Source organism: Larus michahellis, chromosome 18, assembly GCF_964199755.1.
Source record: "Larus michahellis chromosome 18, bLarMic1.1, whole genome shotgun sequence".
In the NCBI taxonomy this organism is placed as follows: Eukaryota; Metazoa; Chordata; class Aves; order Charadriiformes; family Laridae; genus Larus; species Larus michahellis.
Window position 1 is genome coordinate 1502337 of NC_133913.1, and position 15202 is coordinate 1517538.

The 15202-nt window shown below is 50.0% G+C and overlaps 1 protein-coding gene across 2 annotated transcripts in view; it reads left to right on the forward strand.

Moving 5' to 3' along the window:
* The first annotated feature begins 1443 nt into the window (after nucleotides 1-1443).
* The window catches only part of MLLT6 (MLLT6, PHD finger containing), a 47421-nt gene continuing 33662 nt past the window's right edge, over nucleotides 1444-15202 (forward strand). Inside the window, exons 1-7 of one of the 2 annotated variants that reach the window (XM_074561929.1) lie at nucleotides 1444-1590; nucleotides 5176-5255; nucleotides 10297-10351; nucleotides 11927-12036; nucleotides 12516-12619; nucleotides 13334-13427; nucleotides 14662-14766. In XM_074561929.1, the coding sequence (XP_074418030.1) occupies nucleotides 1482-1590; nucleotides 5176-5255; nucleotides 10297-10351; nucleotides 11927-12036; nucleotides 12516-12619; nucleotides 13334-13427; nucleotides 14662-14766 (657 nt within the window). In that variant the 5' untranslated portion in view covers nucleotides 1444-1481. Of the gene's footprint in view, nucleotides 1591-5175; nucleotides 5256-10296; nucleotides 10352-11926; nucleotides 12037-12515; nucleotides 12620-13333; nucleotides 13428-14658; nucleotides 14767-15202 lie in introns of both variants that reach the window. The other variant, XM_074561928.1, reaches the window with a different exon arrangement.

Below are 15202 nucleotides of genomic sequence, written 5' to 3' on the forward strand. Positions count from 1 at the left end.
AAGCCCGTATACTTCCCAAGCAAGATACAATACTCTCTCTTTTTGATCTAATTTACAGCACTTCTTTTTCAAAATGCCAAGGATTTACAGCAACAGAATTGAAAAGTAGTACTGCAAATACTCCAAATCTTTATATGCACCTTTTTATTGGAGTTGCTGCATATCGTTCCTCCATCAGCCCCACAGAAAGCCCTACTATAACAACTATACTCCATAGCAAGTATATGAAGACGACATATAAAGACGACATCTTTATCTATGCAGGCAAAAAATTGTTCACTGTTACATTTTCTACTGTTTCTTTGCCCAGTCTGGCATCAGGCACTGTGTTTTTTTCATGAGGACAGCGTGGTGGCTGGCTCAGGACCCACAGGAGAGATCCTGAGACCTGGGCTCTGTTCCCCCGGAGCTGCCCTGTGTCAGATGATTTCAGGTGCAACTGGAGCCGTAGGAACACGTTACATGAATTCCTTGGGTTCCTCCTCGGCCTCTGTTCTAAGATTTAATTATTTTTGTGCTCTGCGCTTGGGTTTTCCTCATTTCTCCTTGCCTGTTCCGGATGGCGCGTCCATGGCAAGGGCTGTTTCTCATGGCAGACCAAGGCACCCATGATACCGTGTGGATTCATGTGACCTGCAGGTGCAATCCCATACCCATACTCACTAGAATCTCGGATTATTTCTTTTTACTGTTTTTCCAACCGATTTCTGACGCTTGTCCTTGCCGTGCGTAAACCTCCAAGGGGGTATTTTTCTCCTTCCATGCGAAGAATAACAAAACAGGTGCCAAGGGGTTAAAGGCTCCTCGGCCGGAGCCCGGGACAGGCGGTGGCGCTCGCGGAGCCCCGATCCGGCAGGAATCGCGGAGATAATGGGATTTGCGGAACGGTCCCAGCTCATCACTCCGGAGCGATCCATGTTTACTGGGCTCGGGCACGCATCCAGCGGTTTGCACACACGGGTGCACACTGGGATTCCTGCTCGGTTTGCTCGGGAGAAAGAAGGAGGGGACACACACACACACACACACACACACACACACACACGACAAAAACACAGAGAAAGAAGCAGCAGAAAGCGGCTGGCAGGGGGTTAAAACAAAATAAGAATTAATCCCGCACGCACAGAGAAATGCACCCGACCCAGCCAGCCTGCAATCCCTGAACCTCAAATTTTACAGGGCGGCGCAGCCATGATTGTATGGGGGGGGTGGGGGGGGTGGGGTTGTGTGGTGTGTGTGGGGTGTGTGTGTGTGTCCGTGTGTGTGCGGGGTGAGCGTGGCGCGGCGGCGCGTCGCCCCCGGGTCCGTCCCCCCCCCGGCGGGCACCCCGCTCCCCTGGCGGGGCGGCCGTGCGAAAGGGGAGGGGGGAGAGGAGGAGGAGGAGGAGGAGAAGAGGAGGAGGAGGAGGAGGAGGAGGGAGGAGTGTGTGCGTAGAGGGAGGCGGGGGGGGGGTGGGGGGGGAAGGAAACCCTCATGGAAGTATGAAGGAGATGGTGGGAGGCTGCTGTGTCTGTTCTGATGAGCGGGGCTGGGCGGAGAACCCGCTGGTGTACTGCGACGGGCACGGCTGCAATGTGGCGGTGCACCAAGGTAAGGACCGGCCCCGCCGCCGCCGCCGCCGCCACCGGGGCACCGCGGGGCCGGGGGCGCCGCCGCCTCCCTGCCCGCCCCCTCCCCCCCCCCCACCCCGCCGCCGCCGGGAGCCCCGGGGAGGCCGGGGTGGGGGGGTGTGTGTGTGCGGGGGCGGCGGCGGGGTGTGGGGGGGGAAGCTTTGTTTTATCCCTATTGTTCAAAATAACGGTGTCGCCGCTGGCCTGGCTCGGCGGAGGAGCCGGGGGGGGGGAACGCGGTGTGGCGGGGGCGAGGGGGGGACGGAGTTGCCCGTCAGCTGCGCCCCCGGGGGGGGCACCGACCTCCCGGGGCTCGGGGGGGTGCTCGTTACCGGGAGCCGGCAGGCACGGTTTCCTTCCGCGGGAGATGAGGGGGGGGTCGCCCGGGGTGGCGGAGCCGGGTGTCCCCCCCCCACCTCGGTGGCCCGGGGAGGGGGGGGCTGCCGAGCCCCGGGCCGGGAGGAGGGCAGCGGCGGGCGGGGGAGCGCCGCGGCCGCCCCCGGGGGTCTCCGGTGCCCGCGGGTCGGGCCGCGGCCGCACATGGCCCCGGGTAACCCCCGGGGGGGCCGCGGGGCCCGGAGCTGCTCCTCCAAGGGCAGGGAGGAGGGCAGCCCTTCTCCCCCCGGAGAGACGGGCTATTTGCATTTTAAATGACTCGGAGCACGCCCCGAACGCACGGTATCGGGCTGGAAAGTTTGTCCTCGGGTCTCTGAACAACCACAACAACAAAAAAAATTAAAAAAGAAATATAAAATAGGTATTTGCTTTCGTTCAAATCCAGCGGAAAGGCAGGGTGATTATCCTGGTTGGTTTGTTTTGAATAACACGAAGGTTTCTGGTCTCATCTGGCATGTCTGTTTTTCCATCTATTATTATCCTATCCATCTCCCAGCACATCTCCAGCCTCTTCCTCCGTAACCTCTCCCTCGGTGTCTTGCTGCTCGCTCCCGGCTCCAGCTGCCGGTGTCCCGCTCTGCCCCTGCCCGCCTGTCAGCCGCGGGTCTCTGGGTCTCTAGGTTGGGTTTTCTTTTGCTTTTCCTCCGTTTGGTGTAGCCGTGCTCACGGCTTCAGTAAGAAGTCGCTCGCAACCAGGTGACTGAAGGGGAGTTAAAATGAGGAAGCGAAGCTGGCAGGGGATTTCTCTCCGTTCGGAGACGATGCTGGGGTGTCTCCTGTCATTGGGCGGCCTCTCCGGGGTGCCAGAGTGACCCGGCAGGACGAGGGTCTCTCTGGAAGGACACTTCTTTTCTGTTTTAATTTTGCTGGTGTGTAAGTCTGCTATTCTTCCCGTTATTTATCAAACCACATGCTAGAGAATGGATTTCTTCATCGCTCTCTTTCGGAGGGAGATAAAGGGCATTGGCATCCTTATGCCTACTCCCAAGGTTGATATCAACACTTTTGTTTGCTGGCAAGAACAGTTTTGAAGGCGCAAGAACAGTTTCAAAGGTGCAATGCTCTTATTCTTTCAGGGTGCCTCTTTCTAGGCCCGCAGAGGCAGGGAGGCTGGATGTGTTTGGGGAAGCGGGCGCGTGGCGTTGTTTTGGTAGAGTTGGAAGATGTTCGAAAAGTCTCAGAGGGCACCACTTGTGTGTTTGGGAAACACAACTGTCTATTTAGGTCTCGTAAAGGGTCCTTCAGGATATAATAATTCATAAGGAGCATAGCAGCGTGTAGCGGATGTTCTTCAACCCTCTTTTTAAAGCCTGCTCGTAAGCCTAGCAGTAGTGTGGTGTTTTGGTAGGCTTTTATTTCTTAAATAGAAACAAACCACTGGAGGGGATCATCTGGGTCATCTCGTCTCATTCCGTGCAATCACACACTGGGTTTGGTATCTCTTTGTACAGCTTGAATATCCGCAAAACCAAAGTTACCTTTTGAAATGATTGTACAGTTAAATAAAGAACCTTGTATTTTTTTTAAACCTATATTATAGTTACACCTTAGGGCTGATTCTTAAAAATATCAGAACCATTTCTGTGACAATGGTTAGAAATCTTGTCTTTCCAGTAATTAAATTAAAATAAAATTAAAAGTGTTAATAAAACCATCTGATTGGAAACGAAGACTCTAATAAGATAGTTAAGAACATTTACAAATTGTATTTTCAACTGTGCCTCACTTATATTCGGCGTTGTTCCTTGTTTTCTTCCTTGTTTTCTTCCCTTTTGAAGCAGCGGGCACAGAAGCTCGCGCTGCTCCAGCTGAGTGCTTGCTTTTGGCCCCAAGCCCACTGCTAAAGATGGACCCAAGGCAGGCTCCTCTCTCAGTGCTTTCATGTAGTTTCTATTTTCTTGTGCGTATGCCTTGGCTCATCTTGCAGTCAGCGCTTTCGGTTTAACTCTACAATTGCGTTCGTTTTCCTGGCTGATGTGGAATAATAGACATTAGGGAGATGGAGAGAACCTATTGCGGGTCGTGCCTGCTCCATCCCCCAGGGAACATCACAGGATTGCTTCCAGCAGGATATTTTCAGATGCTTTGTCCAACCTAGTTTTGAATGTCTCAAGTGACTGGGATTCCATTCCAACCGCCAGTTTGCATTTGAAGGTGGAATAAGGAAGATATAATTTGTTCTTTCCTGGGAGACTCCTATACCCTCATCTGAGATACATAGTCTTACTTCTTACTGCTGTCTTTACCAGACTCTGTTGCGTTAAACCCACCTGCTAAGAGCCCTTTTAGGGTCAGAAACTCTTCCTTTGGGACTCAGAAAGACCATCCTTGGACACTTAGAGGGAGAAGATTGCCAAAGAAGGTGAACAGTCTTCAAGCAACGTTGCCCCATCAGAGAAGGGAGCTAATTTTAAAGAAGTGGGAGCTGCAGCTTGCAGAGGGAGACCCTGAGAGCATCAGTAGTGACGTAGAAAGCAAAAAGGATGCTTGGTGTAGCTGGATAAAACTAGTGGTTTTGTTGGGTTGCCAGCTGGAGACTTGTATTAACACAGAACCTGTTCCCGGGAGTCATCCTGAAAAGGCTGGATTGGGTGATCTTGGAAGCGTGGTGCAAAAGGCTGCTGCTGGATGTGATCTACGGACCTGAGGGTGTGCAGGATACAGGGGAGAGTTTCGCTTGGTGTTTGTCCAAATTCTCACTGGGATGATTTCCTTCATGACTCTGAGATGTCACCTTAGTGACAACATTAGATGGTTAAGGTGCTTCATCGCCATCCATTTCCTAATTTTATATTTAGATGACTAGTGACTCTTGGAAAGTTAAGGGGTAAGAAATTGCTCCATTTGTGTTGACTAGACCAGATTTAGGCACAGTTTATGAAGCACTCAATTCCCACCTAGGCCAGATTTTCATGGGAATTTTTCATACTGGGCATGAGCTTATTTGAAAACTCGAATAAATGTATAACACGGGACCTCTCGCAAAAGGCTGTGTGCCGTTGCTGGATGTGGAAACTAGAAAGGGGAATAAAATACTGCGTAGATGTAATTTTTGTTTTTGTCACCCATCTCTGCCTGATAACAACCCTGGAAAACTGTTATATATGCCTCAGAAATTAAACAGTCGATTTGAAGATGGTCTAATGAACTCCCCTTGCTTTTCTTCCAGCTTGCTATGGAATTGTTCAGGTTCCTACCGGACCCTGGTTCTGTCGGAAATGTGAATCTCAAGAGCGAGCCGCCAGGGTGGTGAGTACGAAGGACTCTTCTACTTACACTAAATAGGTGCCTTCAATGCCCTTCGTGTCTCTGCTGGAAGCAGCGTGGTCCCCTGGCAAAAGTGGCAGAGCCCGGCATTTCAGCACTACTGTGACTGTAATCCCAGCTCTGCCTGTAACCTGCTAAATCTTGTTTATATGATAGGAATAACTGTAGCAAACGATTATATTGGATGCTATTAGCCATTTTGATGAAGACTCTGACAGAGATGCTTTTAAGCAAGTTATCAATGACAAGATTTTTGAGTCTGGAGACCCCAGTCTTCTAAAAAAATAAATGGCGCTGTTCTAAAAGGTGGTTTCCCTGCTGTTTTTTCTGTTCAGCTCCTCAGGAAGTTTTGGAGTGCAGAGAAGTTGGCATCACCTGAGCTGCTGCTCTACTGTCAGAGTTATCATTCTGAGTGGCAGGCCAGATTGGCATTCATATCTCGCAGCAACTGTCTCCTGCATAAAGTCTTCTGAGTTTGTAAAACAGCAGAGAAAATGACAGGAAGCTGGATCCGGGTTTAGTTTCTGTCTAAGTAGCAATTTAGCAGTATAGAACACTTTACAAATGTTGTTAATTAATTCTGGCATTTCCCGGTGAGGCAGGAAAGTGGAAACAATCAGGCCAGGACTGCCTCTCAGGTCCGTCTGTGTGGCAAAGTTATTTGTGCAGTAAAGTAGGCTGTGGCTTTATAGCACACCAGCTACTCTGCAATAACTTCCCATGTGAGCCCTTATCAGATACGGCTGCACCAACCAGCTGCTGAGGTGTCGGGGTGTAGGTCTTTAACGTGTTGGTTATGCCATGAATGCTGCTTTTGCCATACCGTAAATCCAAGATATCTTCCCTGCTTTGCTCTCTTAAAGGTGGGTTTAAATTAAACTTTGGCTTTTCTTAAATAAAGAAGGCCTTGCTCAGCACAGGCAGCATTTGTTAATGCCTGCTCTGCCTTCTGAACTGGTTCAGCTAAGTCTTTTCTAAAGTACATAGCTAGCGAGGCTGATGTGGGTGACCTCTGAATCTGCGGATCAGTGCAGGCCTGAGCAAATAGCGTGCTCCATCTCAGCTGGGCTCCCCGTTCGCTGCAGTACAAAAGTTTAATCTGCCTCACAGATGGGTGAAGAACTTGGCAGAGATGAGTGCATGGGGGAATTAGGTATCTGTACCATGCTTTCTACATTGCATTAACTCGTTCCTCATTGGAAGTGGGAGTGTAAACAAGACCAGACTTTCAGACCTGAGCTCTCTTCCCATTGTAAGATGCTGCTTTTATGTGCGCTGCAGTAAAGAAGATCAAATGTGTCTTTGAGTGGTTTTACATCCTGCAGATAGTTTCATAGCAAAGAAAGGAATTTGGATTTCATGGGCCTCCTTCCCCCCGCTCTCCCAACCGTGCAGGCAGAGAGAAGCTCCGCAGCGTTAGCTACAATTCCATGTAAGCTGTGGCAATACATGTACACACAAGTCCTCCTCACCTGTGCTCCTTGAAGGACTCTTAACTTTTCCCTTGCACATTGTACACTTCAAACCGCCTCCAAGGTATCAAGAAAACAATACCCCCGCAGGTGGCTCCTTATTTAACTCGCCCTGGGTGAAATCTGTTAGATAATGCGTGGTGGGCTTCAGTCACGCCATTCAGTCCCGTGGCATTCAGCCCTGCTACTATAATAACTGAACAGTGATAATCTTCCTTCCTAAGCAGAGCTGGGGATGATTTCCTATCTAAATCCCTTACCTTTTCAGTTAAACACCAGCAGTCATAGCAACAGACACGCAGATGGGTAAATACTTAAAAAGAATCTAGTTCTTTGATGTAGAGAACAGCATGATCAGAGTAAGGGAAATGAGTCAGGTCTTAGGAGATCTGTGCATGGCTCTGTTACTGAAACACTTTGAATGTGGGCTCTGTGGTCCAGCGAGGCAGGAGGCTGTGGCTCTTCCACTGCCCTGGGGTTTCACTGCAGCTCCGTGCCTGGCTTTCTCCGGCTGTAAAAGGGGCATTACCAGTCTGTAGACACTGCCTCCAGGATCTTGAAGGAGAGATGCTGCTATTTGAGCACTAAATACACTGACAACAGCAGCAGGGTGAATTGATACTCATATTTCTTTCATAATGACTGTGTGGCAAACTCCTTTGAAAAACAACAATGTTTTTCTTCCCGCATCTGCCTTCATAGAAGAATCTTAAAACAGTTTACAAGCTTTGTCCATAACAAACATACTTCTTGGCTAAATGTTGCTACTTTTGCTTTGAAAATGAGATACGGAGGCATGGAGAACATTGCACTCCTTAGTGAGTTTTTTTAAAACTGATTTCTGAATCTCTCCTTTGGAGTGATGGACTCCATCCCCTCTTCGGCTTTGGGAAGAGAGCGCTGGAGCCCTAACTTGGTGGTAGATCCCAGAGTTAGAAGCCCCAGGGGGTCAGGAGCTCCAACCTTGCCCGTCACAACCTGGTTTAAATCAACCAAGCTCTGCTCTTTTCCCAGAGTTGAAATAAAGACCCCAGAGACTGCCTTGGCCTCTGCAGGTTGAATAAAGGGAAGAGGTACCGCTAATCCCTGCTCCTAACCCCTCCTCAGATGCTCATCCCTGCTCCTAACCCCTCCTCAGATGCTCATCCCTGCTCCTAACCCCTCCTCAGATGCTCAGGTCCCTAAAGGATGCCGTGGACGCTATTGTGCTTACAGTAAGCAACTGAAAGCCCATCCACTTTGTAATCAAATTGTCTAGGAAGCCCGGTGAGCTGCAATGGCCAGAGGGCACTCGTGTGAGGGATCATGTGAAGGCTTTGGCTGTCATTTCGAGGCAGGGCTATTAAAAGTCTTGTGTGGGGCCGATGGAGCTGTTAACCCCTCTTGTTACAATCAGAGCTTTGCTAATCGCATGGTGGGAGAGCCGCTTTGATCTGAGGGGTGGAGGGGAGAGCGGAGGGGCCTTTTCAAGTGCAAATTTCTTATTACAGTGTCTCAGTTAACCCAGTTCTTTTTCTGTCTTGGCTCTGCCGGGCTTTCCATAGTAATTGTGAGAGCAGCTCTCCAGCATTCTGGCAGCCTGGACCTAACCAGGAGCAGTGAGAAACCCCTCCTGTGGTCATCCATCCCTGGTTCAAGCTAAGTTGCAGGGAAAGCGAGATGGGCTGCTGAGGATGGGACTGGCCTTTGTCCCCTCATCTCTTATTTAGACGCTACCACTGGGATTCTGTGCTTGCCAAAGGTGCCTGTTTTGAGAGCCCCACACACTTGGGTCCCAGGAAAGCTTTGGAGGATCAGGCTGCCCATCGCATTGCAATCCTATTTATTGTATCCATCTGTGCGGGAGGGAAAACTCCAGCAGAGGAAATCGTGAGCTCGCTTGAGGAAAAGCACTTTTGTGGAAGGTCCTTGGGGACTAGTCGGTGGCAGAGGCTTTTGCTGGTGGCCAGCTATTGCTCGATACGTTGGTTTTTCACGGTGTGGAGCACCTGCCCCGTTACGCTTGCCAGAGCTGAAGGACAGCAGCACAGGCTGCCGTCCCGCTTTGACACCAGGCACCTCATTTCAAAACTTTCTGACAAAGCACATTTTTTCACAGAAAAACAGATGGGTTTTTTGGTTGTTTTGTTTTGTTTTGTGTGTTTAACAAATCAGACCTTTCCACCAGGGAAGGAAAAGTGTTGCACCTTGCAGGTTTTCAGGCCTTTTAAAAAGTCAAAAAAACCAAAAAGCACGTAGTAATTTTCCCTGAGCGACGCCATGAGAAGACAGCGACCGTTTTGGGGCGGCTCAGCCTGGGAGGAGCCCTCGGGGGCCGGCAGTGTGTTCCCTCAAGCGTGGCAACGCGCCCCGAAACCGCCCCAGCTCCTGCCAATGCTTCAGAAGGGCGTCATGGCCGGGGGAGAGTCCTCGTGTAGTGATCAGCCGATGTGGCACCCCATGTCAGCTGGGCAGGGCTGAAATCAGTGAGGTGGGGAAAATGAGTGCAAGGCCTCGCCCTCCTCCATGAGGCGAGGAATGGCGCCCACGGCCACGGCGCTGGGTTTCCCTGTCTCTCGCCATCCTGCCTGGCTGGACCCTCCCTGTCCCTTTGCCTCCCCCTTGCCGGCTGTGCGTGGCGGAGGGGTGAGGCCTGTCCCCACCCTGGCCATTAGGGAGATGCTTCAGTGGGTCTGGGGCCACCACTGGCCTTGGAGGCCTCCCTGCCCCATGGGCCTGGCATGAGGGGACATCTCCAGAGGGAAGGGACTCATCTCCAGCTGCCCCATGGCTGCTGGCCCATGGTGGAGGGAGGCGCAGTGTCTCCCCCTCACAGCCTTCCCCAAAGGCAGCCGTTCCACTGGACATGGAGGGAGGCGCAGAGCCGTTCCCTCACAGCCCGTCATGGCGCCAGGCCTGCGGCCTGCCACGCAGCATGGCAGCGCTGAGGGAGCTTCCTCCACCCCCACGGGAGGCAGGGACTCTCCGGTGCCGACGTTCCCCACACGTCCTCTCCATCACACCTCAGCCGCCCCCGAGGCTGGGTGTGGGGGGAAGCAGGGTGCCCACCCACCAGTCCCAGCCGTTGGGGCCGGGCTCGCCATGGCCCCCCATGCCCCACCAGTGAAAATGCCGCAACAGCCTCACCCACCTCTCATGAGACTGGAAAAAATATCGCAAGAGAAAGAGAGAAGGAAGGAAGGAAAGAGGCAAAGATAGATAATGGCTTCTTTTTATTTGCTTTCTGCTCTCTGAGTCATGGTTTTCAGTTTTACTCCCCAACCGCAAAGACTAAAGCTTTTTTTTTTCTAAAAAAGCCCCGTGAAAGTCAAAGTTCGCTTGTAGCCCCGTGGCTTTTGGTCTGAGGCTTTAAATACGTCCCCGTCAGACAGGACGATATCGAGCTGTGTCAGGGTATCTTTTTGCATCCGAACCGCTCTCAGCCCTTCTTCCACTTCCTCTCTTTGAAAGCAGCCCCATCTTTCATAACCATGTTGTAAATGAATCATCTCTTTTCTGGCCCCGCGCCCCTGGGAGTTAGATTAAACTTGTTGTTTCTGCTTAATTTCAAGAGATGTGAACTGTGTCCCCACAAAGATGGAGCCCTGAAACGGACCGACAACGGAGGTGAGTACCCTGCGCAGAGCCGGGTATGTCGTGCAGAGCCTCCGGGGACCCAGCAGCTGTCCCTGGCACAAAATAATTCCTTTCTGAGCCCATGTCACCAGAAAGGGAAGGCTGGAGGCTCCAGAGGAATGAAAACCCTCTGCCTTTTTCTTCCAAAACTTCACTTTCTGAAGCCTCCGTGGTGAGAAGACCTTTCCCGGGGCCGGGGGGGTTCTGCTTGACCTCTGGCTGGTGTCAAAGCACAGCCCCTGAAAGGTGCACTTTCTTGAGTTTAACCTCGCAGGAATCGGTGCACGATCTGGCATTGTTTACAGGAGCGTGGAAGCTGATGAGTTATTTGCTGCATGCTTGCACAGCAGCAGGGTGATCCTCAGGTTAACAGAGCCTCAGCTTTGACTCCCCATCCAAGAGCAGGGACCAGGACACAGTAAAGATGGTTTTTCTCTGCAGGACTTATCTGCTCATCATTGATGCCTCTCAGCCTCTGGTGGTGAGAAGCACTGTGGAGTCTGATGTCAGTTGTCAGGGCTTGCAGCTATTGACGCTAGTGGCTGTGTAGATCAAAATTAATTTTTCTCAAAATCTTATTTCTCAGAAAGGCTTCTGTACCTACCTGCCGCTTACCTTAATACACAAAGAGTTAAATTAGGCAAGGAGGTCTTTATTCTGATAGAGCCCATATTTAGTCAAGAAGCCCCAAGTCCAGGATATTTTGTGGAAGCATCTGCTAGAGCTGATCATAAGTGCCACAAGTCTTAGTGCAATAGCACAAATATCCTGTTGGGGGATTGTTTTATAATAACATAGCGTCTTCTTCCAAGCATGTTATTACATGGTTTGGTCAAGTCTGTGTAGACAGGCACAAGAAGTGTTACAGCTGTGTCACTGTACAGAATTATATAGCCCAAGTACTTACAGTGCTGTATGGAGTTTGGTTTTGCCTGCCCAAGTGAATCCATCCTAATTCTAGCTAAATCCTCCCAGTGCAGTACCCATACTGATAGGGATCAGCCCACAAAGGCTCCTGGCCTTCAAACTTTCTCAGTTCTGTCCTGACCAGCTGGAATTTTGACTTACACATCTGATTTGGGAAGTGTTTTGGTGGACTTAGATTTTAATCTAACTTGGCTTGATGAAAAAGAGCCTTCTTTAGCCGTTGGTAACAGCCAATAAAGGGAGCTTTGTTTTGACTACATGTCAAACCTGTCCCATCAGCATCATTTACTGCTTGGATGCTTTTCCTGGGTTTGGTGAGGTCTTCGACTCTGGGTCTCAAGTCCTGAGGGGTTGCTTTTAAGCACAATGAGCATTGTACATTTCTTTTCCCAAATAAATGTTTGCTTTCTTATTTAATCTGGAGGTGGTATCTGTCTGTCTTTCACCCACAAAGAATTTGATTGCTAACCAAGTTACAACAAGCAGTATTTCAAATCTAACATCTAACTTAAGTTGGCTCCTTTCCTACACTCTCTTCCTTCTCTCCCTCCCATGCTTGTCTGCAGCCCTGTCTGAGTTTAAGACTCTTCTGGGTTGCCCCATGTGAACCTCCGCTCTCTGTCTTATTTGCATCCCTAGGGTGGGCCCACGTCGTCTGTGCTTTGTACATCCCGGAGGTGCAGTTTGCCAACGTGCTCACCATGGAGCCAATTGTCCTGCAATATGTGCCCCACGACCGCTTCAACAAGGTAAGGCCGTCTCTCTCTTGCTGCCCAAAGTGTACATGCCCCACCTTGTGTTTTTGGGGTCATCTTATTCTACCACATCTCCTATCCAATTTATTTTAATTTCTGGGTACTCAGATTCCTTTAAAAAGAACTAACAAAGTAAATTCCCATTCTTGCAAATAACTTTTTGGACCTCCAGTTCTCTCTTCCCCAACTCCCAGTAACTTGAGCAATCTCTGCCTTGCAGTTGCATGTTGGTTACTCCACATTTTGATCTGAGACAGTTGTTATTTGGGGAGAAAACGAAAATGCTTGAGTTTTGTGCCTGCTGCTGAGAAATAACCTGCAGCTCTTGTCATAGGAGGGAGCTGACTGGACACAGAGTTACAAGTTCTTGAAGGCTTTGCCTCCTGGTGCAGGGTGAGAGTGAAGCAGACACTTTGTCTGCCTCTTGGAGTGAGCACTTTTCCTTTTTTTTTTTTTTTTTTTTTTTTTTGCAGACCTGCTACATCTGTGAAGAGCAGGGCAGGGAGAGCAAAGCAGCCTCTGGAGCGTGCATGGCCTGTAACCGGCATGGCTGCCGGCAAGCTTTCCATGTCACCTGGTGAGTTCCCCACAGCATCAACCCAAGAATACCCCCAGCTATTGGTTTTTCTGCTATGACTTTGAGGCTGCACCAAACGGGTGGCGGTGGGGAGTTGGGCTAATCGCCCTGGGTTTATTTTGTGCGAGGGGTATCTCATCCATGCTCAGTGTGTGAGGGGAACTTCCCCAGGAAGGCTGAGGTTTCACCAGTGAGCCTTCCCTGCTGAGAACCAAGGCTGGGGATTTCCCTAAGACTGTGTGGAATCCAAGAAGAGAAGAGATGAGTCACAACCCAGGAATGTTCCTTCTCCAGCAGAGCACATGCAAGAGTATCATCTAGATGGTGTGATTTTAAGGGCTGATATCCTCATGTACCCTCGCAGCCTGAAAACAACATTCCCTATCAGCAGAACAGGGAGATTCCCAGCTTTACATGGATTCCTTGCTCATGATATGTCTTTCGTTGGAATTGTTACTGGTCTTCCAGGCCTCCCTTAACAAAAACAAAAATATCAAGACAATTTGGTAGAAAGGTACTGACAATTTTGAAGATCTTAATATGAATTAAAAATAGTCTGAACTTTTTCCCCCCTCCTTGCAAACCATTTGCCAAGCAGAACAGGAAATTTCAAGACCCTGCCTGGGTATCCTGAACTATTCTTTGCCCTTTGATGGGATATGTGATCTAGTTGTACAATTTGCTTTATCCTCCTCCTAATCGCATGTATTTCAGTGCCCAGATGGCTGGCCTCTTATGTGAAGAGGAAGTCCTAGAAGTCGACAATGTCAAATACTGCGGCTACTGCAAGTACCACTTCAATAAAATGGTGAGTTTCTTCATCCCTGTGGCAGTTTTTTTTTGTCGTTGTTATCCTAGACTGTATCAGTGCTCAGAGCAGTAAGAAATGCCAAGAACACATAAACATAGACTGCAGCCTGCTTCACTTTTCAGACATTCAGTCAGAGTCACTTAGGAATAAAGATTAATTTATATTTTGCATTTCTATAGCATCTTTAAACCCATTTTTGAAACTAGGGGATGAATTCTTCCCGCCTATTCTGGCTTCCCTGACCCGCTCTGTATGGCTGAAAGCTAAGTCCCCGCAAAGGAGAGCAGCCATGGTCCTTGATGCTGCAGGGAGTTGGGGGTATAGCTCAGGCACCCTGGGCAGGAGGGTAACACAGAACAGCCAGAACTTCTGCCTGAGGACAGAGAGAGCCCAGAAGAGACATGGAGTCATTCCCTGTTTGAGGGATATTTGGGGCAAAGGACTTCCCCCTATTAATTACACTACCGAGAGGAAAGAGAGGAACCCTTTTCCTGTTCTGCATAATTGGTAGGCACCTGCTCTCCCCCCTGCAGCAAAAAGGAAATTTGATCCTCCTCTACAGCTTTATGTCTCAGTGGCTCCTTTGTTGCTGGCCTTTCCCACTTTTCTTCCTGCTTATCAGTGCTATCACATACAGTGACTGATGTCTTGAGCTTCCCCTCAAAGTCAAACTGAAGGACACCTTCCCTGCCCTTCAGGTACCCTCAGTATCTGACACAAGTGTAGCTCTGTGTCAAGTTTGCTGATGCTGAGATAGATAGCGGGACTTCTGCCTGTGCCTGGGGTCTGAGAACAGGGCATCCCTCCTCACACGCCCCCACGCCCACTCAAGACTGCAAGCTGGACACTGGTGTTCAGGAGGCCTGGCTTGTCTAACCAACACTGCTGCTCCCGTTCATCTTGTTTACAGAATGGTCTCTTAGCAGCTGTGCCTTTCACCTTACAAGTGGCAGTGTGCATAGGCCACCAAGAACCAAGGATTTGGGGAGTTATATCTACATGCTCTTTGTAAGCCCACTGGTATGGCATCTGCTGTGGTCCCCATGTTAGGAGCCAGGCTGGGCATCTGGTACAAAAAGAATTTGGTCCTACATGTGGTAGACAAGCCATTTACTGTAATTTTGCTCACCATAACAGTGAAAGCTGGGCTCTGTAACACTGTTTCCTCTCTCTCTTTTTCTTTTTTCTCCTGGTCTCCACCTCCTCTCCCCTTCCCCGCTTACCTCAGAAGACTTCACGCCACTCTGGAGGTAGCTCTTTCATTGCTGGAAGGAGGAGTCGATCCACATCCCCTACTCAAGAGAAGCATGTATCCCACCACGAAAGGCCAAAGAAGGTAAGATCTGCACAGAGTTTGTCAATCCAGAGAGGCACAGTCGTGTGGGATGGAGGTGAGAAGGGGAAGAGTGTGCAGAGAGCACCTCTGTCTCTGCAGAGAGTTTCACAGTCAGGGATCTGAATAGTGGCTGCGTTTTTAAACAGGCCTCCAGAAATGTGTATGCAAAGAGAGCAGCACAGCCATGGGGAACGTGCGGCCAAGTTTGCATGTTCAGATTATGCCCGAAGGGTCTTGGCAGAACATGCCCATGAAATGTGCAACCGTCCACGTTCTATCTTGTGTCAGGTCCCCTTTGAGGGTGACGTTGTGCTATGGTTTCCAGCTACTGAGTTGATCTGTGTAGAAGTAGTTTGGGCTGTGGTTTTAAATGCAGCAGCTTGAGAACATAAACTGGAGGTCATTGTCCTCAGATCCCAGAGTCTAAGTTTTAAAG